The sequence below is a fragment of the Canis aureus genome, chromosome 3 (assembly GCF_053574225.1).
Source record: "Canis aureus isolate CA01 chromosome 3, VMU_Caureus_v.1.0, whole genome shotgun sequence".
Classification (NCBI taxonomy): Eukaryota; Metazoa; Chordata; class Mammalia; order Carnivora; family Canidae; genus Canis; species Canis aureus.
In genome coordinates this window covers 60278349-60303318 of record NC_135613.1, presented here as the reverse complement: position 1 = coordinate 60303318, position 24970 = coordinate 60278349, and the positions used below count along the sequence as shown (strand labels likewise).

The window sequence follows — 24970 nt, the reverse complement described above, 5'->3', positions numbered from 1 at the left end:
GCTCTCTCTAAAAACAATCAATCAGTAAAAGTGTAAAGTGGACCCGTGCAGTTCAAACCTTCAAGGGTACCTGTAGACCCCTAGTCTAGTGACTCAGGATGCTCCTCCTCTTTCAGCAAGCACGCATTTGTCGAGCATGTGAACCTCTCCCCTCCAAAGCCGTGCTGGCACTCCAGACTTCACAAAGCAAGAAGGTGCGTGATTGACTCCAGTTTGGTTCTCTGATGTCACTCACCTCATCTCCTTTGTTCACTGCCCTTCAGCCACACGGGTGCCCTTCTGCTCTTCAGACAAACCAAGTTCATTTCAGCCCCAGGGTCTCTGTAGGTGCAATTCCTCTGCAGAGCCCAGCTCCCTGGCTCTTTGCACAGCTGGCTCAAGCTCCCTCTTACCCGCCTAGCCCCAGGTGGCAGACCCACAATGGTCTGCAGTGTTTCCTGCAGATCACAGCTGTCTGGAAGCATCATTTGTTTGTGTGCGAGGAGGTTCTGTGATGACAGCGGGATCTGCCCATCACACTGCGGAGTTAGCTGCTGTGCACGGCCAGGCACACATACACCTTCCCCGGATGAGTTGTGTGCTGGGAAGTCTGGGTCACTGTCCTAGCTCTGTTGCTCATCAGCTATGTGCCCTTAGGAAATTCACTTTGCATCTTTGAGAAGCACGTTCATCGTGTGTAGAGGATGGAGCCCTGTTTGCCCAAGCATTTGCACACACCATCCGAGAGGCCTCTGAGGCACATGCCAAGATGGGAAGCAGTGAGAGTCACCTGCGTGGGAAGCCTCCCACCCTCCTACCCAATGCCACCGCAATAAGGATATTTTACTTTTATTTTGCTAGACATTTGGGACTTACATGTAAGATTTCATTTGAAGAAAGGTCTCCACATTAATATTAAAAATACCAGTTTTTAAAATCACTGATTCTGGTCATTAGGTCTTCTTCCATCTTGAATTGTGACAACATCCGAAGCAGAAGTCACCCCTCTGGGCTTTCCTCAGCCAGCTCGAACTTCCTGTTACTATTCCCACTACCCGCTTTTGGAATCATCATCCAAATTCAGAACCTCAGAGTTATTTTTAACAGTCCCTTCTTCTTCCTCTTCTCCACACAGCCAGTTGCCCAATTGTCCCAAATGCCTTCTCCATCCACTTCATATTTTCTGTTCCCCAAGAATGGAAATAAGGTCCTGTGTAAGCCCTGGGTCAGGGGGTCAGGACTGGTAACCCTTGGCACGTTACAGTAGCCGCTGCATGGTGCTCCCTGGACACTGTGCGGCTGATCCATTACCCACACAACTACCAATTACTTGCTGTGGGTGAAGTGAGTCTCAACAATGTGCCCTGCAGGTGTCCTGGACATGGCTACACCATCTGCCAGGCCACAGCCCGCTTCACAGCTCTGTACACGGGCTCACCAGGACTGGGACGTGGGATCCCACCTTCCCAGCCTGGCATCTACATACAGCCTGGCTGGTAGTGGTCTCTAAGTCTACCAGCAAAAGACTGCTGTCTAAACAGTGGCGGTGGATTAATCCGGTGTTTCCTCCTGGGAAGTGTAAATGCAGGATGTGAGGGAATCTGCGGGCATCAGGTTGGACCCCTTCTGATTTTCTTAGCAGACATTGACAGAAGTTTTATTACCAGGCTCATGTTGCTGGTGAGAAAACCATAACTTAGAGAGGTGAGGAACTTTCTTAAAAGCACAATCAGGAAGAAAACGGAGCAGGGCTGGCCCCATGTGGAGCTGAGGAACTTGTGCTCATGGCCACCCTGACGCATTGGTCCCACCGCACAGGTGGCAGAGGCCTGTGTCTGAGCAGGGTGTGTGCACAAGACGGCCTCAAATGATTCTGAAGAACTGCACGTGGGTGGACATGGGGGCCTGTAAGCTCATGTACAGCTTGTACATGGGAGCTTATGGGCCACGGAGGGGTACGGGATGCAGGATGACGGGCCGGGGAAACAAGCTTCGTATACAAACCGCAGACTAGCTGGTGGGTCAGCCCCAGGGTCTGGGGACTTGGGGGCTGCCTGGAGGTGAGACACACATGAATGCGTCTACTATAACCCTCCGTGGCCTGTAAGCTCCCATGTACAGAGGAGACTCTCGCACATGGACCAGATTGAAATGTTGAGCAAAACCAGCAAGTTTATAATAAATGTGTGGTTTACACAGAGGTTGAGGCTGCCTCTCCTGCGGATGGGAGTGGCTGCATCTCCCCACCATCCCCCTTGATGCCACTTCAGTGGGCCAGGCGGAGCCTGAACTCATCTGATTCGGGCAAGGCTCATCCCTTAGACTGTGACTCCTCTGCAGAGAGGTGAAACTGCAGGCTTCTGGAACTCCTGCTGGACGTCTTCGCCCAAGGGCTCCTGAGTGATCACTTGTACTCCTAGAAGGCAGGTTTGGGCACGGGCTGGAGGCATTGTGGGCAAAGCTGATCCCAAAGAGTGAAATCCCGGTCCTTTAGGGTCCGGGGGACCCCGTCCTGTGCCCTGGCCTTCACAGTCTTACTCCTTCTGTGTCTCATGGGGGGCATCTGAGCCAAGGGTGGTGGGGCAAGATAGACAAGTCTTTTCAAAAATTATGAAGGTAAAGAAAAAAGAGTTTGATTTGAGCCCCAGTAAGTACAGGTGTCCTGGATACAGTTTCCAAAAGAGAGAGCTCCGGAACAGGAACATTTGGTGCAGGATTGTGTGTGGTTTTCCAGAGGCACTGCCAGGTATCCAGACGAAGGACTTCCAGGAAGCCACAGACTCTTGTCTCACGCTGGTAGTATGTTCAAGCACGTTCAATTATGATCTTATGGGAACCAGGGTGGTTTTCTGGGTTTTTTTTGTTTTTTGTTTTTTCTTCTTACCTTTACATTTGGAATGCTCCTTTTTGGTCATTATTTAAATGAAGCAGCTGGACGATGTGTGCTCTGGGCCAACACAGCATGCACACTGAGGTTCTGCTGAATCATTTTGACCTCGGTGAGTGCCCAGGAGCAGGACTCACACTCAGGGAAACTACAGAATTTCCTTCATCTGCACGTCCTTCATGAGGGGCTGACCTACATCTGAGGAAAGGGAGCGGTGCATGGAAGCCAGTGGGGTTTCCACTCTTCCACTCACCTCCTAACGTGACTTACACACAATCATCATGCTCTACATCGGCGATGGGAAAGTGCAATCTCCACTTCATTCTTTCATTCCCGCCAACACTTACTGGTGGCTTTCAGACTTCAGTGTGGGTCTTACCTGGGCTCCTTACTCAGAATGCAGGTTTCAGGTCACGGCTCTGGAGGGTTTCAGCCCTCACCCCAACACTCACGTGTCTCCTACTCAGTCTGGTTCCTGGCTTCCCACCTGCTTGAACGTTGCTGTCCTGGCTTGGGCTTTTCCCTCCTTTCATCCAGTCTTCTTTTCCCTGATCAGATTATAATCTTTGAGCTTGGGGGATGTGTGTTTTCTTTGTCTAGTACTTCTGAAGATGTGCCTCACATATTTACAAATATCCATGAGAGTCCTGATCGGCCAGAGGTTGGTAGGAACTGCTCTTCTGTACCCATCATGCTTATGTCAGGGCTGAGTTTGAAGGAGAACGAATTGTCTTCTAGGTGAGAGAACCAATCAGAAAAGAAATTGATAAGGTTTTCCACTAATCTTTGATAAGATTATTCAAAACATCCTAGAAAAAAAACAGAAAATGAAATTTTAAAATCTTTTTGTTCTTTCCGGGATGTTTTTGATCATGTGATTTTATCTAGAACATGATCTAAAGAGGTGAAAGATATTTTGCCTCCCTTTACTCTGTACTTAGGTCTCATCCATCACTTTCTTTCATTAAAAATTGATAGAAAAGAAAATTTCAAATTAGTGAAGAGCACAACACATATGAGAGGCCAAGTCACGTACTATTTATAGGTCTTTGTTTTTTGTTTTTTTTTTAATGATAGTCACACAGAGAGAGAGAGAGAGAGAGGCAGAGACATAAGCAGAGGGAGAAACAGGCTCCATGCACAGGGAGCCTGACGTGGGATTCGATCCCGGGTCTCCAGGATCACGCCCTGGGCCAAAGGCAGGCGCCAAACCACTGCGCCACCCAGGGATCCCCTTATAGGCCTTTGTTCAGGGAAGAGAGAAGGTTCCTGTCACTTCATGTCTATTGAACTACGTGTCACTCCCTTGCCTAAAACCCTCGGTGCTTCCTCTCAGCTCTCAGGATTCCATGCAGACTCATCAGTGTGGCTTATAAATATCACCTGCTCTGACCCAGTGCCCGACCTGCCCCTCCAGCCTGCACTCTGGTTTCATAGCCCTCTGTCCCCTCATATCCCGCCCTCTCGCCACCCCATCCTCAGTCATTCTGCTTCAGTTTCTTGAAGATGCTATAGTCTGCCTCCAACCCAGCTTTTGTATCTGCTATTATTCCTGTCCCAGCTAAGTCCCTCTTCAGGTCTCATTTTAAATGTCATCTCATCTGGGAGCTTCCCCTGACCTGAGGTCTGGGTCAGGGGCATGACCCTCCTTTGTTCATTACAATCACCTGTTTCTATTCTGTATTCTCTGTGAAGAACGTAAGCTTGGTTTATGGCAGGCAAAGGAAAGCTCTTAATATATATGCTTATACACACTCGTATGTACACACACATATTGTATATACACACATCAAGCAGGAAAGATGTGAAATGATTTGTCTCACTTCTCATGGTCTAGTGCTCTGTTGTCAGGTTCTCTTGAGGGCCAGGCTCAGGACATCCCGGGGTTACTCCGTAGTGGGGGTTAGTCCGCAGTGGGGGTCAGTCCGTGGTGGGCGTTACTCCGCAGTGGGGGTTAGTCCACAGTGGGAGTTCATGGTGAAGATGCCGAGGGCATGAGGGAAGGTGACGGAAGCTCTGCAGGCACATGGCCAGTGCCACCTTTGGAGCAGGGCAAGAAAGGCCCCAGAGGGACCCCATACTTCAGAGAGTCTTTCATATCAAAAACACTGAAACAGAGAAGCTGTTTTCCTATTTGAAATCCCAAGAAGATGTTTTGAATATCTGTTAGCTCCTTACGTGGACAGTATATGGGAGGAGGATGTATAAGATGAATTGGCGCTTCACGTCAGCAGGGGCAGGGCTACGGGTGGAATGTATACCTGCGTGTGGGGGTGGGTCAGGCAAGGAGGAGGTCTTCCATTATGTGATGTCTGCGTCTCTGCAGATGAGGCTTCTTTGTTCCTCTCTGTTGGTGCCATGTACTGGGGAAGGTGCTTAGAACTGTGCAGAAATCTTGAGTCAGAAAAGGGACACATTGAGGAGGTCACCTGAGTGCTTTGGCCTGATGAGTCCTGACCCTAGGTCTGAACGGGGCCAGTCAGGCCACAGAGTCCAGAGCCCAGCTTCTGCCCTGCCACGGCAGACCCACACCACCTTCCGTGCTACAGGCACTGGGGGACGTGTGGGGATGCACACATTGCAGGGAGACATGGGGGTTCACAGGTTCCTGGGCCCCCAGTCCATGAGCCCACATCTGTGGCAGGTTGTCGGCTGGAAATAAGAGCTGAGCCATGGGCATGGCTTGGTTTATAACTTCTAAATATTTAGATATGGAGTAGGTGGGTCTCCACTTGGATCCTTCCTTGTTGCTCCCCAACATTATGCATACAGTTTTGCTTAATAGTCAAAGGCTCCTGTGCTCCTTAACTCTTTGGAATTGGGCATCATTACTCCGTCTAACTTTCTATTCAAGGACTGTCTCATCTTCTAATGTGTGTTTGTACTGATTCTCCTTGTGCCCACACTGACTAACTGAACCACTCACGTTCAAAGTCCCTCTGAGAGAGGATTCCCTGGCTGGCCAGTCACTGCTCAGTGTGGAGTCTCCCTGCAGGCAGACCTTCCATGCCCATATCCTGAGCCCACGTGCTGGCCCGTGAGTGCTGTGGGTGAGGCATCCCTCTCTCAGGTGTATCCGTGGCCACGCTGGCACGGCAGTGTCCACTGAAGCAGGTGACTTTGGCTGAGAAAACCACTCTGTGCACTGGCTCTGCAGAGGCTGTGAGCAGAGCCAGCCTTCTGAGCCACCAACCAGTGCATGCTCTCTCCCTCATCCCGCTGGAGACTACTCTTGCATTAATTTTTTCTTAAGTCACATGTGATTATTCTCATTTCCACCTAAACCATGCCAGCTAAGGAAAGGTATGAGTCTAAATTAAATCATTCTGAGTCTTCTGCAAATGAGGAAGGAAGAATAAGAAGTCTTCAAACTTCAATACCAGATACAGAGTTTTTCAGATTATTAGGAAGGTGCAGTCTGCTATTTCTCTGTAAATTTACTCTGGTATCAGCAATCCCTCATGTGTGTGGGAATGATTTCATTTCCTCTACAATGGCCAGTAATAGTCATCATAAAATTAAGACGGTGAGGGGAAAACAGCCATGTCTGTATGTCGACAACAGATTAATTTCCTTTCACGACACAATAGTTTGAGGCACTTTTTGTGACTATGTTTGTGTAATTTATACATAAGGTTAGTTCTAGAGCTTCTATAGTCCTCTCCATAAGCTGGCCTTAATACTAGGCTGGCCATTTTTTGGCCTGGCAGTTTGGGCACATAGACCTAAGCAGCCTTTGCAGAGTTCAATGCTGCTCTGAGTCTGTGCTCAAGAGTGAATCAGGAGATTGACCTCTGTTTTCCTTCATGCTTGACATTGGCTCCTCACGGGCCTTCCCCCTCAGGGGATGCAGCAGGACCCCAGTCTCCCCCAGGACCCACCGGCTCCCTGCAGCCAGTTGAACAAGGTGTGAATGTGGATGGCACAGGCTTCCCCAAAGTCCTTGTCTTATCTGGGGGAGAAAGGAAGGGACGAGTGAGAAAAGATGAAGCTCAGGGGTCTTGTACACTCCAGAGTTCACATTCTCAGGATCAAGAAGAGCTTCAGATGTGGGATTCTCAACTGGTCATTCACTGAAGCCAGTTGCCATGTGTAAAATGCCCACCATCTAGCACCAACCTGGAGGGTCTAACATCAAAGTCAGGGGTGGGGATTGCCATGTGGACATGTTTTAAGATGCTGATGGTAAGGGTTGTGCTCAGGCAGGGCTGAACACCTGATCTGGATGAGAGGAGGAGGTTTACAAGTGATTTGGAGGAGAGGTTTACAATGAACTTTTATTTTTCGCTCCATCACTGGGCAAAAGCTTGCTAAATGACGGACATTGGGCGTTGGCATTCTTCCTGCTTCAGGAGGGGAGAAGCTGGGCTCCCAGGAAATGTGCTCAGCCCGCCACAAGCTCTCAAGGATGAGTGTGCAGAATCATGGAAGCAGAGTCACTTAGCAAAGAAGTCTGCCTGACTTTGGATATCGACTTCCCTGTGAACCCCCTGGTGACTCAAGCGGCTTCTGGTGCTCAGGTGTTGTGTCGTGTTGGCTCTGGGGTAGTGTCAGTGTCAGGTGTCTTTGGGACACCACTATGAAGACAATTGCCACCACATTATTGAAAAGTTAAAAACAGATTGGAATGTCACGCAGCAAAAACAAAAACAAAAACAAACACAAACCACTTTTGATACATGTGAAAAATGGATAAATCTTAAAAACAAAGTAAGTGAAAGAAGGTAGTGACAAATAGTTATGTGCTGCATGATTCATTTCTATCCCATTCTAGAAAAGATGAAAAAGCACATAGACAAAAATCAGATCACTGGTTCCCAGGGACTGAGTGGGACAAAGGGATTATGCAAAAGTCAAAGGAATTTTTTGAGGTGATAGAGATGGTTTACATATTTTTCCCCCCACTACACTGTATTTATTAAAGGACAGTATGGCTGAGACTTATGAAGTGATGCATGGTGGTCACATGAAGTTTCAATACTGGGATTTGGTTTGTATTTCACACCAGAAGTGAGGTGTTGAAATAGTCTGGATAGAATGGATAGATCCTGTCCCATAGGGAAAGACAAAAAAATATGCTGTGGCGATTCATGTTTCTAAAGACAAAGATGTCCCAAAGTGGTAGAAAATTCTTTTTTTTACTATGAGAAAAAACATATAACATACAATCTATCCTTCTAGCAAATGTTTTAGGTGTGCAGTACCATTCTTTTAACTGTATCCACATTGTCATAGGCAGGTCTCTCGAACTTCATCTTGCATGACTGAGTCCTCACCCGCTGAACAGCAACTCTGCATTTCCCCTGGAAACATCCTGTACATTCTGCTTCTGAGTTTGGTTGTTTTAACTATCTCATGCAGTATTTGTGTTTCTGTGACTGGCTTGTTTCACATACATGCCAGTCTCAAGATTCATTCATGTTGTAGTGTATGGCAGGTTCTTCCCTATAAAGCTAAATAATAAATAATATTCCATTGTGTGCATATACCACATTTTCTTTGTCCAGTCATTCTTTGATGGACATCAAGGATGTTTCTGCCTCTGACTCTTGTGAATAATGCTGCAACATGAGAGCCCAGATATCTCTCCAAGATCCTGCTTTCAATTCTTCTGGATAAATATCCAGAATTGGCATTGTTGGATCAGGAGGTAGTTCTATTTTTAAGTTTTTGAGGAAGCTCTGTACTGTTTTCCTCAGTGGTTGCATATTTTATATTCCCACGAACAGTGCACCCAGCTTCTGACTTCCTCAATCCTCCCCACTGCTTAAATTGTTTGTTTTTTAAAATAATGATCATCTTAACAGGTGTGATGTGATGTTTTATTGTTTTGATTTGCATTTCTCTGATGGTTACTCATTGATGATTAATGAGCATCTTTTCATGTATCTGTTGGCCATTTGTATGTCTTCTTTGGAGAATATTTATTCAAGTTCTTTTCCCATTTTTAAATTGGGTTATTATGTTCCTAAAATTAATTTATTTATTGCTATTCAGTTGTTGGAGTTCATTAAGTGTACTTTGGATATTAACCCCCTCTCAGGCATGGTTTACAAATATTTTCTCCCATTCTGGAAGTTGCCTTGTCACTATGTTAATTGTTCCCTTTGTTATGCAGAGGTGTGTTAGTTTGATGCAATCCTAATAGTCTATTTTTTGCTTTTGTTGCCTGTGCTTTTGGTGTCAGATCCAATAAATCATTTCCAAGACCCAATCATTTCCATGTTCTGAAGCTTGTCCTCTAAGCTTTCTTACATTTAGGTCTTATCCAGCTGGAGTTGGTTTTTGCATACGGTGTAGGGTAAGTTTACAATTTCCTTCTTTTGTGTGTGGAAACCCAGTTTTCACACCATGGAAGGTGAGGAACAGAAATCCTTTGTATTGCTATCTCTTTCCCAGTCAATTCTCAGTGTTTGCTTCATATATGCAGGTGTTCAAGGCTGGGCGCATATGTACTTGTAACTGTTGTGTCTTTCTGGTGAATTGACCCCTTTACCTTCACATAATGTCCTTCTTTGTCTTCTGTGTCAACTTTTTACTTAGACACTCATTATTTATGATACAAGTATGGCCAAGTCAGCTCTCTTCTGGTGGTCATTTGTCCGAAATATCTTTTTCCATCCTTTGCTTTCAGCCCTTGCATGTCTTTAATCTAAGGTGAGTCTCTCATAGACGATATGCAGCTGGATCTTGTTTTTTGATCCTTTCATCACTCTGTGTTTCACAGCTAGGGAGTTCAATCCATTTGCATTTAAAGTAATTATATAGAGGAGGATTTGCCCTTGCCATCGTGGTCAGAGCCCTCCTCTGCCCCGGGGCTCTTTGCTCCATCTCCTGCAGCCGTCCTCGGTGTTTCACTGATTTTGTTTATATGTGTGACATGTTTTCATCCTACTCTCATTCTCTTTTATGTAGCTTCCTGAGATACTTTCTTTGTGAATATTGTGGGGTTGACAAAAAACATCTTATGGTTATAACAACCTGCTTCAAGCTGATAACTTAATTTCAGCTGCATACATACCAAAAGTACATTTTTACATCTGCCTCCCAGTCTGTTATTATGTCACAAATGACATCTTTCTGAAATTTATTTATTTATTTATTCATTCATTCATTCATTCATTCATGAGAGACACTGAGAGAGGCAGAGACACATGCAGAGGGAGAAGTAGGCTCCCCGCTGGGCAGGGGAGCCTGATGAGGGACTCTATTCCAGGGTCCTTGGATAGTGAACTCAGCCGAAGGAAGACACTCAACAACTGAGCCACTATCCATTAACGTATTTTTATAGTTAAAGTTATTTTCTTTTTTTTCTTTTCTTTTTTTATTTATTTATGATAGTCACAGAGAGAGAGAGAGAGAGGCAGAGACACAGGCAGAGGGAGAAGCAGGCTCCATGCACCGGGAGCCCGACGTGGGATTCGATCCCGGGTCTCCAGGATCGCGCCCTGGGCCAAAGGCAGGCGCCAAACCGCTGCGCCACCCAGGGATCCCTCATTTTTGTTTTTAACTCCTCTAACAGCATTAGAAGTGATGTACATACCACTTGTGCAGCATTTCAGTATTTTGTGTTTGTCTATATATTGGCCTTTACCAATGAGCTTTCCACTTTTCATGTGCTTTGGTGGTGCTTTTAGCACCCTTCTGTTTCAACCTGAAGACCTCTCAAACCTTTTCTGTGATATGTATTCTCAGCTTCATGGTAATTCTGAACTGGATGGATTTGCCAGGTGTTTTTGTGTTTTGTTTTGTTTTGTTTTGTTTTTGAGCTTGCAATCTTTTACTTCCTGGGGCATCTGTCTATAGGTGCAGGTTCTCTTGAACCAGCTCCTTTCTTTCCAGTGGTGCCAAGGCTTCTAGAGTATGCCAAGCTCCATGGTTTCAGGCAAGACAAACACTAGTCCCTTGGGCAGTGCCCTGAAAAGTCAGAATGTTGGACTTAGACTCCACTCTTCTCTTTCTCCTGAAAAGGGAATCTCTGTTCATTCTACCATGTATCTTCTGAAGCAGCAACATACTGCCGAGCTATCCTTTTTCTTAGAGATTCCTATGGGTCCATGTGCTGGGTCCTGTCTGTGCTCTGAGACAAGTGAGGAAAAGCCAGTCCCTTGGGAAGATCAGACACATGTGCCAACACTTCCACTTTCCAAAGTGAAACTAGGAGTTGGATGTTTTCTTCCACTCACTCTGCACTGAGCTGGAGGGAGGTGGCATGGTGAGTGCGCCTAACCATAGCCTTTGTTCTCGGTGCCCCCTGAAATGATGCCATTTCCCATCAGACTTAGTGTAGAACAAGGCAGTTCCTGGGGCAGCTCCCTGGAAAGCCTGAATGTGGGTGTTGTGTCCAGTCTTCTCTTTTTCTCCCTAGGGAGAGGCTGGGAGCTGGGCATTTTCTCCTTATCCATTGCGCTGATCCAGAAGGAGGTGCTATGGTGAGTACATGTCACAATTTTGCTACTGGCTTTGATTAGGCTAATTTTGCACTCACCTGGGATGCAGGAGCCACTTACCTGATTTCTGGATTTCTCACAAATGGAATAGGTCCATGCATTATTGAATCAGTATGTTCAGATGGGGAAGGATCCCCATTCTGCCATCCTGCTGACATTACTAACAAATGATTTATGTCCTGCTTGTGGTGGTTGCTTGTATACATTTGCCAAAACTCACCAAAATATATATCTTATTTTATGTAAGTTATACATCAGTAAAGCTGACTAAAAATAAATTCATTAAAAAATTAATGTAACAAAGTTTTTTAAATCAACAGTATGGCCTAAACTGCTCCTACATATTCTTTCAGTACTCAACAGTTTATATATCTATCATTAAATTCCATTTAGAAAATAACATTGCCTGGATAAAATTTTATTGACATATGGGCTATGCTTACTTTTACTGTATTTTCTCTCTCTTCTCAAGATTGATTCCAGCCAGACTCTGTATTTTTCAGGACAGTGAAGAAGCCATCATATAGCGATGGAAATTTCTAAATAAAAAGTAAGTTGCATCCTATATATATATCACTGCATTCTCAGTGCCTGAAAAAAATGTCTGATATGTAGTAGACATTTGTTAACATTTCTTTGAATAAATGAGTAAAATTTTCTTCTTTGATAGGCCACTGTCAAAATAGTGAAGAAAACTAGGCCTTCAAGTCAGATCCTGTTTTTGAACCTTGGTTTTGCCAGCTAGTAGTTGTATGTTTTTCATCTGAGCCTCATTACTCCCACCTGTACAAGGGATAATAATAATCCAGCACACGTGAAGTGAGCTTCCCATGAGCTAAATAAATGGCAACTTTCCATCGTCTGAGTGTCATTACCCAAAATATTCTTTTTTTTTTATTTTTATTTATTTATGATAGTCACACACAGAGAGAGAGAGAGAGGCAGAGACACAGGCACAGGAAGAAGCAGGCTCCACGCACCGGAAGCCCGACGTGGGATTCGATCCTAAGTCTCCAGGATCGCGCCCCAGGCCAAAGGCAGGCGCTAAACCGCTGTGCCACCCAGGGATCCCAACCCAAAATATTCTCATTGGTTCTTTTCACCCAATAATCTTGACTGATTCATGATAGCTTGTGTTAGTTCTAATCAACATTTGAGACACTTAAAATGCTAAGGAGAGTGGTTTTTTTGAAATTTTACGCTTCTCCCCCCAATCCAATTACATTACTCATTTCTGTTGTTCATGGTTAATAGAGCCTAGAAGTGCCTAACATGAACTAGACTTTATAAATGTTGACTTATTTAATCACATGTTACAGCCATTTTCATGCTCTCAAACTCTCTCCTTGGCTAACTGATTGCTCAAGAACTACCTGAGAGTGGAATTTGGGTGGAAGGAATCTCATCTCAGCTGTTCCTACCTTAGTCTATCTGCTTTCCTCTACAGCCTGAGGCTTGTAGTCCTGCAGTTCATTTTCCTCTTGCCTCTCCAGTTCTTGTATTTCTTGGAGGTAGCTTCTGGTTTCAGCCTTGGCTCTGCAGTCTTGACCTACTCATCTTGGGACCCCTTACCCAGTCACGGGACCTTTCCCTCCCTCCACCACCCATGACCCACTGTCATAAAAGGCAAACTTCAATTGATGTTCTGCAAACATCATCTGTGGTGAGTGTGCTGCTCCATACCCTGGGTTTGTGGTATTTGCTTCAAGCTGTTTGTTTGTTTTTTTTTCTAAAAAATAATTTATTATGTACTTATATATAACATGTATTATGGTGTATATCTCTAATGTATATTGTAATAATTTGTTACATTTGTTATATGATTTTATTTTTATAATAGATATTAATTGTGTTTATTATAGAAAGAAAATGTTACAGATATCACTGATATTCTCCATGTCCCATGGATCCAAAAGTTTTCTGTTTGAACTAGAAGTTGACTCATTGCTCCAGGGTAATACATACTTGATTGAAAATTACTCAAAAGTTTTTTTCTAATTTTGATTTTTTAAATTAATTAATTGTGCTATCTTTGTTTAAAATTTTTATTTAAATTCAATTTAGGTAACATATAGTGTATCGTTAGTTTCAGGGGTAGGGTTCAGTGATTCATCAGTTGCATATAACACCCAATGGTCATTACATTATGTGCCTTCCCTCATGCCCATCCCCCAGTAACCCTCTCCCCCACCTCCCTCCTTTCCAGTGACCCTCGGTTTGTTTCCCAGAGTTGAGTCTCTTATGGTTTGTCTCCCTTTCTGTTTTTATTCTATTTTTCCTTCCCTTCCTCTATATTCATCTGTGTGTTTCTTAAATTCCACATATTACTGAAATCATATGATAATTGCCTTTCCCTGGCTAACTTATTTCCCTTAGCATAATATCCTCTAGTTCCATCCACATCATTGCAAATGGCAAGATTTCATCCTTTCTAATGGCTGAGTAATATTCCATTGTATATATAGACCACATCTTCTTTATCCATTCATCTGTCGATGGACATCTGGGCTCTTTCCGTAGTTTGGCTATTGTGGACATTGCTGCTGTGAACATTGGGGTGCAGGTGCCTTTTCGAATCACTATGTTTGTACCTTTTGGGTAAATACCTAGTAATACAATTGCTGGGTCATAGTATAGTTCTATTTTTAACTTTTTGAGGAAACTCCACACTGTTTTCCAGAGTGGTTGTGCCACTTTGCATCCCCACCAACAGTGTAAGAGAGCTCCCTTTTTCCACATCCTTGCCAACACCTGTTATTTCCTGACTTGTTAATTTTAGCCATTTTAAGAGGTGTAAAGTGATTTCTCATTGTGGTTTTGATTTGTGTTTACCTGATTACAAGTGATGTGGAGCATGTTTTCATGTTTCTATTGACCATGTGTCTGTCTCTTTGGAGAAATGTCTGTTCATGTCTTCTGCCCATTTCTTGACTGAGTTTTTTATTTTTTGGATGTTGAGCTTGATAAGTTCTTTATAAATTTTGGATACTAACCCTTTATACATATGTCATTTGCAAATATCTTTTCCCATTCCATAGGTTGCCTTGTAGTTTTGTTCATTGTTTCCTTCACTCTGCAGAAACTTTTTATCTTGATGAAGTCCCAATAGTTCATTTTTGCTTTTATTTCCTTTGCCTCAGGAGAGACAGATCTGGAAAAACATCACTAAAGATAATATCAGAGAATTTGCTGCTGGTACTCTCTTCTAGGATTTTTATGGTTTAAGGTCTCACATCTAGGTGTTTAATCCATTCTGAGTTATTTTTGTGTATGGTGTAAGTGGTCCAGTTTCATTTTTTTGCATGTTGCTGTCCAGTTTTCCCAACACCATTGATTGAAGAAACTGTCTTTTTCTCATTGTGTATTCTTTCCTGCTTCATCAAAAATAATTGACCATATAAATATGGGTTTATTTCTGTGTTTCTGTTCTATTCTATTGATCTATGTGTTTATTTTGATGCCAATACCATATTGTTTTGATTACTACAACTTTGTAATATAACTTGAAATCTGGAATTGTGATGCCTTCAGTTTTGTTTTTCTTTTTCAAGATTGCTGTGGTTATCCAAGGCCTTTTGTGGCTCCAAACAAATTTTACAATAGTTTTTTCCAGCTCTGTTAAAAATTCCATTGGTGTTATGATAAGGATTGCATTAAATCTGTAGATTGCTTTGGGAAATATATTGGGTCATTTTAATTTTAGCCATTCTGGTAGCTTGGAGTGCTGGTATTTCACTGTGATTTTATTTTATTTTTTTAAAGATTTTATTTATTCATGAGAGACACAGAGAGAGAGAGAGGCAGAGACACAGGCAGAGGGAGAAGCAGGGTCCATACAGAGAGTCTGATGTGGGATTCGATCCCAGGACTCCAGGATCACACCCTGGGCCAAAGGCAGGCACTAAACCGCTGAGCCATCCAGGGATCCTTCACTGTGATTTTAATGTACCTTTCCCAATTAGTGTGTTTTCATGTGCTTATTGACTATTGGAATAGTCTCTATTTTGTGAAGTGTCCTAGTTTTTAGCCTATTTTTAAAAAAATTGAAATGTTTATCATTTTCTTATTGATCAGTAGTTTTAAAATATACTTTGTATATGAATTCTTTGATATATAAATATATGTATATATTCTATATAAACATACATAGATTTATGAACAACACAGGAAATCTAAAAGCTAAGAGAAAAGATGGACAGATACCATCACACACACAAAATTTTTGAGGCTTAGAATGATGAAAGACACCAAGACAGCATATTATATATAACAGACACGATATATACACATACATGATATATATCATATATATTATATATATATAATTTACTATATATAAATATACTGTGTGTGCAATTGAACCAGCCAAATCCATTATAAGAACACTATAAGAATGTTCATACCAACTTTATTCCCAATTTCCCCAAAATGGAAATAATGAAATATCCAGAATGGATAAAAAATAGTGACATTTTCATAATATGGGATACCACACAACATAAAGAATAAATTTCACTTGGATGCAACAACAGGAGTGAAGGAAGCCAGACACAAGATAGTACACATTATGATTCTATTTATATAAGGTTCAGGAACTGGCAAAACAAATATTTATTGATAGTCATTAGATAGTAGTTACATTTGAAGTGTTCTTACCATTGGAGGGAAGGAGAACAAGGAAGCCTGGGGTGGGGAGCTGGACATATTCTCTCCTGATGTGGGTGGCAGTTACACAGGTAGATACATGTGTAAATGTTAACTGTGCTGTATGCTTATGATTTGCATACTTTACCACATGTTACCCATCTCTTCCATCTCACCCCACAAGGGTAAAGATTTTTGTCTATTTTGTTTACTGTTATATACCTTCAGTGTCTGGAATGTAGCTGTCACATAGCGGGTGCTCAGTATTGAATGAAAAGTGTTTGAATGAATGTATCCTGGCACAGTTTTCACATTGAAAGAGCACCCCCTGGTAGCTGTAGCTGTAAACCAGATTTTGGTGTTTGATCTCCTTTCCTTAACACGTTGCTTGTTAATTGAATCATGCTTAGAAAGGATTAGTCTGTAGAAGGAGCCCACTTGAAGATGTATGTGCAGAGGAAAACCACAGTGGCATTGTCTGGACAGGCATCTGCACAACTGTGTCGCGGTTCCCAGAGCTCCAGGAACAGCGCCACTTGTTTTCAGCAAACACGTCTAGACAGCTGTGAACAGCTGAATCATATGCAGTTACAAGAACCTGGAGAAACTTTGGCCTGTATTCAAAAAGAGGATTTTGACAAGAGTTTAGGAATTAATCTATAACAAGATGAAAGTTAAGAAGAGAGAGTTTACAAGAAAACTTGATGTAGGACAAAGGTAGCATTTTAATTCTATTGGGGGCATGATGGTGCATTTGAAAAGTAGTTCTGGGACAGCTGGCTATGAGAAGAAAAACACTAGCTTCCTATTCACACATGTAGAATTAAATTAGGGATCAATTAAAGACTTATGTGTAAGAAAAAAGATAAGATATAAGAAGACAGTTTATGAGAATATCTTGATTACTTTAAGAGTATGGGAGATACACTTAAGCAACATAGGAGATCTGAAAGCCTAAAGAAAAAGATGGGCAGATATTATCACTTAGGAAACTTTTCCTCAAATGTCTGGAATGTTAAAAGACACTGTAAACTGAGTCAAAATGACAGCCTGGAGAAAATATTTCCTATGAATATAATAGATAGAGTCATTTCCTTTATAAATATGAAAGAGCTGTTACAGATATGGAAGATGAAAGAAAGTAACCAACACCGGACACTTCAACCTCGCTGGAAGGGACCCTACACCGCGATCCTGACCACTCCCTCCACTCTCCAGGTCGACGGGATTACTCCTGGGCCCACTACACCCACGTCTGGGTCAGCCGTTCTCACGGACTTTGTTCCAGAATGGAAAAGCCAACCAGACAAGGACAATCCCCTAAAGCTAAGACTGCACCGTTCTCACTTATTTCCCACCTCCAAGACTCCCTAGTCCGAGGTTGTCCTTCAAAATAGAAGGGGATTAGACTTAGTCTTCTTACAACAAAGGGTGGTGGTGGGGTTATGTGCTGCCTTAAACGTAGGATGTTGCTTCTTCGCTGGAATGTAAATGGGAGCGAGAATAGCAACAAGGTTGGTGAGAATCCTGGTTTAATTATCCCCCCTGGCTCACTCTGAGAGCAACCTGGACCCATGATTGGGTCCTTCCTTAGGTTCCTCTGAGAGGGGGAAATGTGGAGGCCGAGAAAATTAAGGCCATTCCACTTTGAGTTCAGCGTTATCACAAGTGCAGCCATCCCAGGCCCCTGTGAAGAAGAGCTGAACTTTACCTTACTTCAGTTACAGGAAGAAAACAGCTTGCAGCTTAACGTCCTAGAAAGCCCCATATTAGAATAAAAACAGAGCCCAAGCCAGTGGCAGGAAGCCCCTATTAGAATAAGAACAGAGCTCAATGCCCTTGAAGGCCCCATATCAAAATGTAGACAGAACTTGAGGAATTGCTCCAGCCCTTCTGGAGGTCCCCGAGACCAGCCCTTAAAACTAAGCTGAAACCCACCTCGGGGTCCAAGTCCCTGCTCCGCTGTGTCGGGTATACTTGGACCCAAGCTCGAGCTTATAAATAAACCCTCATGTGTTTGCAAAAAAATAAATAAATAAAAAATAAATAAAAATAAAAATTGAAATATTAAAGCTAAAATCTTATAATTTTAGGAAGGAAATTCACAGAAAAGTGTATATGTAAAGATACTGAGTCTCTCTAGTAGCCAGCAAAATGCAAATCAAAAGTAATAACATGCCATTATTTTTTTATAAGATGGACAAAAATGAATTCATGTTGTCGTTTCTTTGGTTCTTTAGGGTTGTTTTTGGACATTCGGTCTTTAAATGCTTTTCAAAGGGACGCCTAGATGGCTCAGCGGTTAAGCTCTGCTTTCGGCTCAGGGTATGATCCTGGAGTTCAGGGATCAAGTCCCACATCCATCTCCCTAAGGGAGCCTGCTTCTCCCTCTGCCTATGTCTCTGCCTCTCTCTCTCTCATGAATAAATAAAAATTCTTAAATAAATGCTTTTCAAAGGGTAAAGGGAAACTTAATATTTATTCCCTTGGAAATTGGGACAATTCTGGTTGAGAAGGTCAAATATACAGCATAGGTTGGAAGCATGATCAAGGAGAGGGCAGCTGCTTCTATACAGGAATGCAGGGCTGGAGCCTCACCAGCTCCTGGGGAGGGGCCAGCCTCCAAAACGGGCCCAGAACCCATGTACATTCTCACCTCTCAACATTTTCTGGGAACAAGGCCTTAAAGGGATACTTTTCTCTACCCTTTGTCCTTCGGGCAAGGAGAGGACAACATGTCCTTTCAATGTCCTGTAGAGCACCATGTGACTGGCCCACCAAAGGAGTATCTAATCATGTAGGGGAATGTGTTTTTTTTTTTTTTTTTTTTTTAATTTTTATTTATTTATGATAGGCACACAGTGAGAGAGAGAGAGAGGCAGAGACACAGGCAGAGGGAGAAGCAGGCTCCATGCACCGGGAGCCTGACGTGGGATTCGATCCCGGGTCTCCAGGATCGCGCCCTGGGCCAAAGGCAGGCGCTAAACCGCTGCGCCACCCAGGGATCCCGGGGAATGTGTTTTTATTTGACTCCTTTTTCACTATTGATTGAAACTCTAGACTTAGTGAAGCCCCATGTTAATTTGTAATTTTTGCCTATTAGCAATATCAGTGATTTCTGTCCCCAATGGTTGTGGTTTTATCATCTTGTAGGACATTAACTAGTTTCGTAGCCTCAAATTACTCAAATGCTTGTGCACACTCAGTTTCTCAAATATTATTTGGACTAGTTTCACCATCCTGCTCATTCTCTCATCAATTAGTTGAATAGATCCTTATACAAGTCATGTTTTTTATTTTTCGGAAACTACACTTTGATACTCTTTCTAAACGTTACTGGTTTTCAAAGCCCAGCTCAATGCTCTTTTTTTTTCTAGGGATCTCTAGATGCCCCAGGCGATCTTCCTCTGCTCAGAGTGACCATAGTGGCAACATTTTCCAACCAAAGCCATAGGGTTTCTTGAAAGTGCTGGGGAGCCAAGAAATGGAGAAAGCTGATGAGTGGGAGGGTCGTGTTGCTGTTGGTTGAGCACACTGGGCCTGCTGCCCTGTTTTAGGGATTGTTTCTCTTGCACACAAGGAAGTGTGTTAGACTCTTCAGGCTGTATGGTGTTTCTCCTGATTCCTTGGCTCTGCTTGGCTGCAAGAAATCAGCCGTTGACAAGATATAGCAGAACGAATATGAGTATGCTCCAATAAATTTTTCTTTATAAACACTGAAACTCCAATTTCATATAATTTTCAGATGTCTTGATGTATTATTTTTCTTTCTATTTTTTGACTATTTTAAAATGAGAAAACATTCCTAGCCTTAGGCTGTACCAGGGCAGCAGGTGTACCTGATGCGACCCACAGCCTGCTGGCCCCTGGCCAGCTATGGCCTTTCAGGATCCCACAGTTCTTCCATAAATCATATGCAGTCTATGTTGTTATTATGTTTATTTTTGGTCGGGGCCTTATGTTCATGACCAGGTTGGAATTTTGTGAGAACAGATATCACATACTTCTTTGGAAACCTCCTAAGGAACACGTTCATTGTTTGGAACAAAGCAAGCATGAAAATGTTGAGTAGGAGAAAGCCGTCTTTCCGGGATCAGCCTGGCCTGGGGAAAGTGTGGGTAGTAGCAGACTGTCCTGTGAGCGGCTGGGAGTTTGGGAAGAAGCAAAGGGTATAATCCCTATGGGGAAGTCCTTGGAGGACACCCAGGAAATGAAGTTGGGTGCCATGTAGCACTTTGATTAAGATGGAGAGTAACCAGGAGGCAGATGCCTCTTTCCTATACAGGTTGTGAAATCACAATGGAGCCACCAGAAAAAAAGCCAACTCCTGCCTCCTTGGGTTCCTGCAATGCCTTCCTGTATCTCTAAGCGTCCGGCACTGACGCGGAAGGCATGTGTCTTTCTCGAGGCTGCTCCCTCAACAAGGGTGCCCCTTCCCGCTGCTGTCTGACGGTCTCCAGCTGATTGCTCATTGCCAAGAAACCTGCCCTTGGTAAACTGGACTACAACTTTCCATCCTCTCTCATTCCCAATGCTTACACATGCCCACGTGCTCATGCACACGCACAGGTGTGCACAGGCTCCTCCGCGGCAGGCTGGCACTCATCTTTGTATTTCTTGTGCCTCAAAAGTAGCTGGGACATCGTAGGGACTCGGCAGCCTTTTCTTTTCTTTTTAAATGGGCTTTTATTTATTTTTTTTAGTAAAGTATTATTTATTCTTAAATGACTTATTGCTAATTCCTAACATCACTATAGTCTTTATTGTTTATTGAGATATGGTTTACATATTATAAAATTCACCCTTTTAAAGTGTACTATCTGGTAGCTTTTAGTATATTTACAGAGTTGTGCAAGCCCCAGAATCTAATTTCAGAACATTTTCATCACCCAGAAGAAATTCAGTACCAATTAGCAGTCACTCCCCATTTCCTCTTAAACCCTCATTTACTTTGTATTTCTGCAGATTTGCCTATTCTGAACATTTTGTATAAATAGAACCATTTAATAGTTTGTCTTCTATGATTGTATTCTGTTACTTGGCATAATTTTTTCAATGCTCATCCAAGTTGTAGCATGTGTCATTACTTCATTTGGTTTTATTATTAAACGGGCTTTTAAATAGGACCTCCTTGAATGCAGCCATTTGAAGTTCTCTGAAACCTGATTCTTATCTGGTTTCATCTTTGTGGCTGTGGAGCATGAAGGGAAAAGAGGGAGAAGAAACTAGACTCAGATCTTCACATGAATCCTCCATCCTCCCCTGTAAACTCCGGAGTGGTGGTCCCCAGAGCACCATTGCTGGACCCTACCCTAGGGTTTCTCATCGAGGCGGTCTGAGGAAGAAGCCAGAATCTTGCACATCTAGCAAATTCCCAAGTCAAGCTGCTGCCGCTGGTCTGAACCACACTTCGAGAGGCAGCATTCCAGATTTGCCCCACAACTCCCCTATACCACTAGGAAGTTCTGGAAGCTCATCTTTTGACTTGGGAGCTTCTGGCCTTATGGTTAGCCTTCATTTTCCAATCCCAGACCTCTGATTTCCACCCCAGTCCACATCACTGTTGTCCTCTGACTCAGGCAAAAGAGGATTAAAGCAGCAAAAAGGGATCTGAGATTGTTTCAAATTGAAGTACAAAAAACTGACAAAAGCTTAGGTGTACACGAAGGAATTAGCCTTTGAAGAGAAAGTATAATTATTGAGCTAATACAGTGATCGTCCAAGAAGAATATGGGGCCTCACCAGGGTGGAAAATCAGCTTTTCGCCCAGGAAATCACAAGATGCTGGCCACACCCACATCACCCAGATGGAGATCATCCATCTACAGTGTTTGATACCCTGCGTGGGTCACTGGTTGGGGGCGGGGGGTGGGCTGCAAAAGGAGGGAGGACCAGATCCTGGAGATAGATGTCTTTGTCATACTTTGACCAAGAAACCTGCCCTTGGTAAACTGGACTACAACTTTGCCTTTCTCTCATGCGTTCTCTGTGTAGCTGCCAGAAAGACATTCTAAATGAAATTCAACCCTGTCTTGCCCCAGCTTAAATTCTTCAGGTCCTCCTAGAGCCCTCAGGATTGAACTAGAACTATAGCATAATCCAGGCCCCTGCTTTCCTCCGCAGCCCCACGCACATGCACACATGCACATAGACACACACATGCATACACATGCACACCTGTACACACATTCATGCACACCTGCATGCATGATGCACATGCACAGTGCACACATGCACACAGACGCACACACTTGAATGCACAAACAGGCACATGCATACATAACACACATGTGAACACATTCATGCATATGCACATGTGTGCACACACATGCACACTCACAAACATGTACATGCACACATGTGCACACACACACACCTCTGCTCCATTCTTTTGGGCTTTGCAGTTCTCTTCCCTATTCACCTTCCACACCCCCTGTTTTCTTTATATTCTCACCCCATTTAAGACTCCCTTAAGCTCTGGGAAGCCTTTCCTGACTCAGAGAGAAGGGTGTGTGTCTCTCCTGTGTGCTTCCCCTTCTCAGACTCCAAGACTACAGAGTCACATCTTGATCCCTGTTAGGGCCCCCAGGGGTAGATGCCCCAGGACACATCTTTCTCAGTTGATTGGGATGTTCTACTGTCTCCCCAGTTACACTGCGAGCTCCCTGACAGCAAGAACTGTGTCCCTAGAACCTAAAACCATACCTTGCACACAGTCAGTAAATACTTGTGGAATTATTGGTTGAAAGAATATTATCTTTTTAAAAAAACAATATACATTGGAATTTCTAATTAAAATTTTTATTCTAGAAAATTTGGAAAATGTGGCAGTGTATATAGAAGGAAGTTAAAATCATTTGCAATCCTCTTATTCTGAGGTAGCCCCTTTTAGTTTATGTATTAATTTTTGAGAAAGGGGATGGTAAAAAGGAGAATGTAGGAGCTTTCCAGCAACAATGTGTCTTGCATAGAGGAATGGAATTAGAAGACCAATTAGATGAACAAACTCTAGGTACAAAGTGACAGGCATATGGACCAAATGGGATGGGAGAAAGAAGCCCCAAGATGCACATGATGACTAGGAAGTGCAGCAGCAGGACCTGGAAATTGATTCCAGGTGGCGGCAAGTGGGGAGCAGAGCAGAGGGTGACTATCTGCTGACCTAAAGGTTAATGAACTGTTAAATAAATGGAAGATGTTCAGATTGGATGAATAGTGTCCTGCTCTCATCTATTCCTTCATCAAATATTTACCAAGCACCCGTTCTGCGCCAGGCACTCGTCTGCTTGCAGGGGTGAGGGGTGCGGTGACCCACCACAGCCTCAGAACTAGAGCCCGAGCAGCCACGGCAGAGGAGCCCCCTCACCCACCCTGGTTTGAGCTGTGTCCTAACCTCCGGGCTGGCAAATTGGCAACTGTTCTGAGCAATTTCCTGAGAAGTCAGGGAGAGAACAGATGTTCTGATCACAGGACGGGTGGTGTGGACTTCCTGCAGGTAGAATCAGTAGTCGATCGATATGGAACATAGTAGCATAGCTCATTAGCGCCCATAGAACACTTTCTTTTCCTCCAACTCATGTAGTTGCTTCCTTTTTTTCCTCGTAAAACCCCTTGCTTTCACCTTGCAGTGGGACACTACTGGGTTTCTACGTGAACCCATGCTCCCCAAAGTGCAGCTCTTTATTTTCAGGGGAACAGGTCAATCAGTGAACACAGCCCTGGCCCTCCTGAAGCTTCGGCTTTGGTGGTGGCATGTGGGACAGTGGAGAGAACAGGCAGATTTCAGCTGGGATAGCAATTGGGAGAGTTAAGGGGTCCTCTACAGGATTTTCTAAGAGCAGAGGTCTTCCCATAATTCTCTGAACACATGCATGTATGTTTAGAGCTGCCACACAAGTTGTAGGCCAGCGTCTTTTTGGCCAGGGAAGAAAGAAGACAGTTGCTCCAGACAGAGGTATAAAAAACCCTACTTATGCAATGGCTAGTTTTTGGTTGGTGCCAGATGTGAGCAGGCCAAATTCCTTCATGATGAAAATTGGGAATTAATCTCCCCTGAAGAGACATCCTCTAATAAAAATTTCCATTAATAGTCAATAGCTAGAAAAACCACAGAAAACTTAAGAAACTCTTGAAGAAGAAAAAAAAAAAACAATAAATAAAATGGCCCAGTTATGGTTACACAAGTGTTCACTTTGTGAAAACACTTTGAGATCAGTAATTTGAGATTTATAATTTGGATAGTTTTCTGTGCATATATTATATAGCAATACAAATTTTTTATTTAAAAGCAGAAGGGCAGGATCCCTGGGTGGCGCAGCGGTTTGGCGCCTGCCTTTGGCCCAGGGTGCAATCCTGGAGACCTGGGATTGAATCCCACGTCGGGCTCCCGGTGCATGGAACCTGCTTCTCCCTCTGCCTGTGTCTCTGCCTCTCTCTCTCTCTCTCTCTCTCTGTGACTATCATAAATAAATAAATAAAAAATAAATAAATAAAAGCAGAAGGGCTCCAAATACAGCGTCTTCTAAAAAGACAAGAACAAAACAAACCAGGAAAATCCTTCTGTTTCTCTAACAAGGAGAATGATTGTTGCCTTTGATAGGACATTGAGTTGGCTGTGAGGAGTGCTTTCCCGGCTTCTGACGCTGGAATCAGTGAATGTGGATATACCACATTTTGGTTCCACCTCCTTCACTAGCTGGTTGGCCACTGGCAGATTATTCAAACTCTCTGAGCTTCATGGAACTCATCTGCAAAGTGGGCATACCATCAAAGTCTCAGAGCCATTATGTGCTTGAACAAGGTGATGTGTTAATGGCATCTGGTCCAGTGCTTGACATACAGAGTGCCCACACCAATGTTTGGTCCTTACTTTCTCCCTTTTTAACACCTTCACAGACTTTCCCAGGTCTGAGCTCCCAGTGAAGTCAAAGGGAGATGCTACTAGGACAAATAATGCTAAAGGCTGGAAAGCAGGAGAGGCACCAGGAGGAACAGGGCCAACCAGGCACTG

The 24970-nt window shown here is 43.4% G+C and overlaps 1 protein-coding gene across 4 annotated transcripts in view; it reads left to right on the top strand.

Annotated features, from left to right (window-relative positions):
• Positions 1 to 12626: 12626 nt before the first annotated feature.
• MMP12 (matrix metallopeptidase 12) overlaps positions 12627 to 24970 on the top strand; it is a 39484-nt gene continuing 27140 nt past the window's right edge. For 2 of the 4 annotated variants that reach the window (XM_077893261.1, XM_077893259.1), the window contains exons 1-2: positions 12629 to 12979; positions 13179 to 13270. Coding sequence is in view for 1 of the 4 variants with exons in the window: in XM_077893257.1 (XP_077749383.1) it covers positions 12923 to 12979 (57 nt within the window). In the remaining 3 variants the exon portion in view is untranslated. Of the gene's footprint in view, positions 12980 to 13178; positions 13271 to 24970 lie in introns of all 4 variants that reach the window. The other 2 variants (XM_077893257.1, XM_077893260.1) reach the window with 2 other exon arrangements.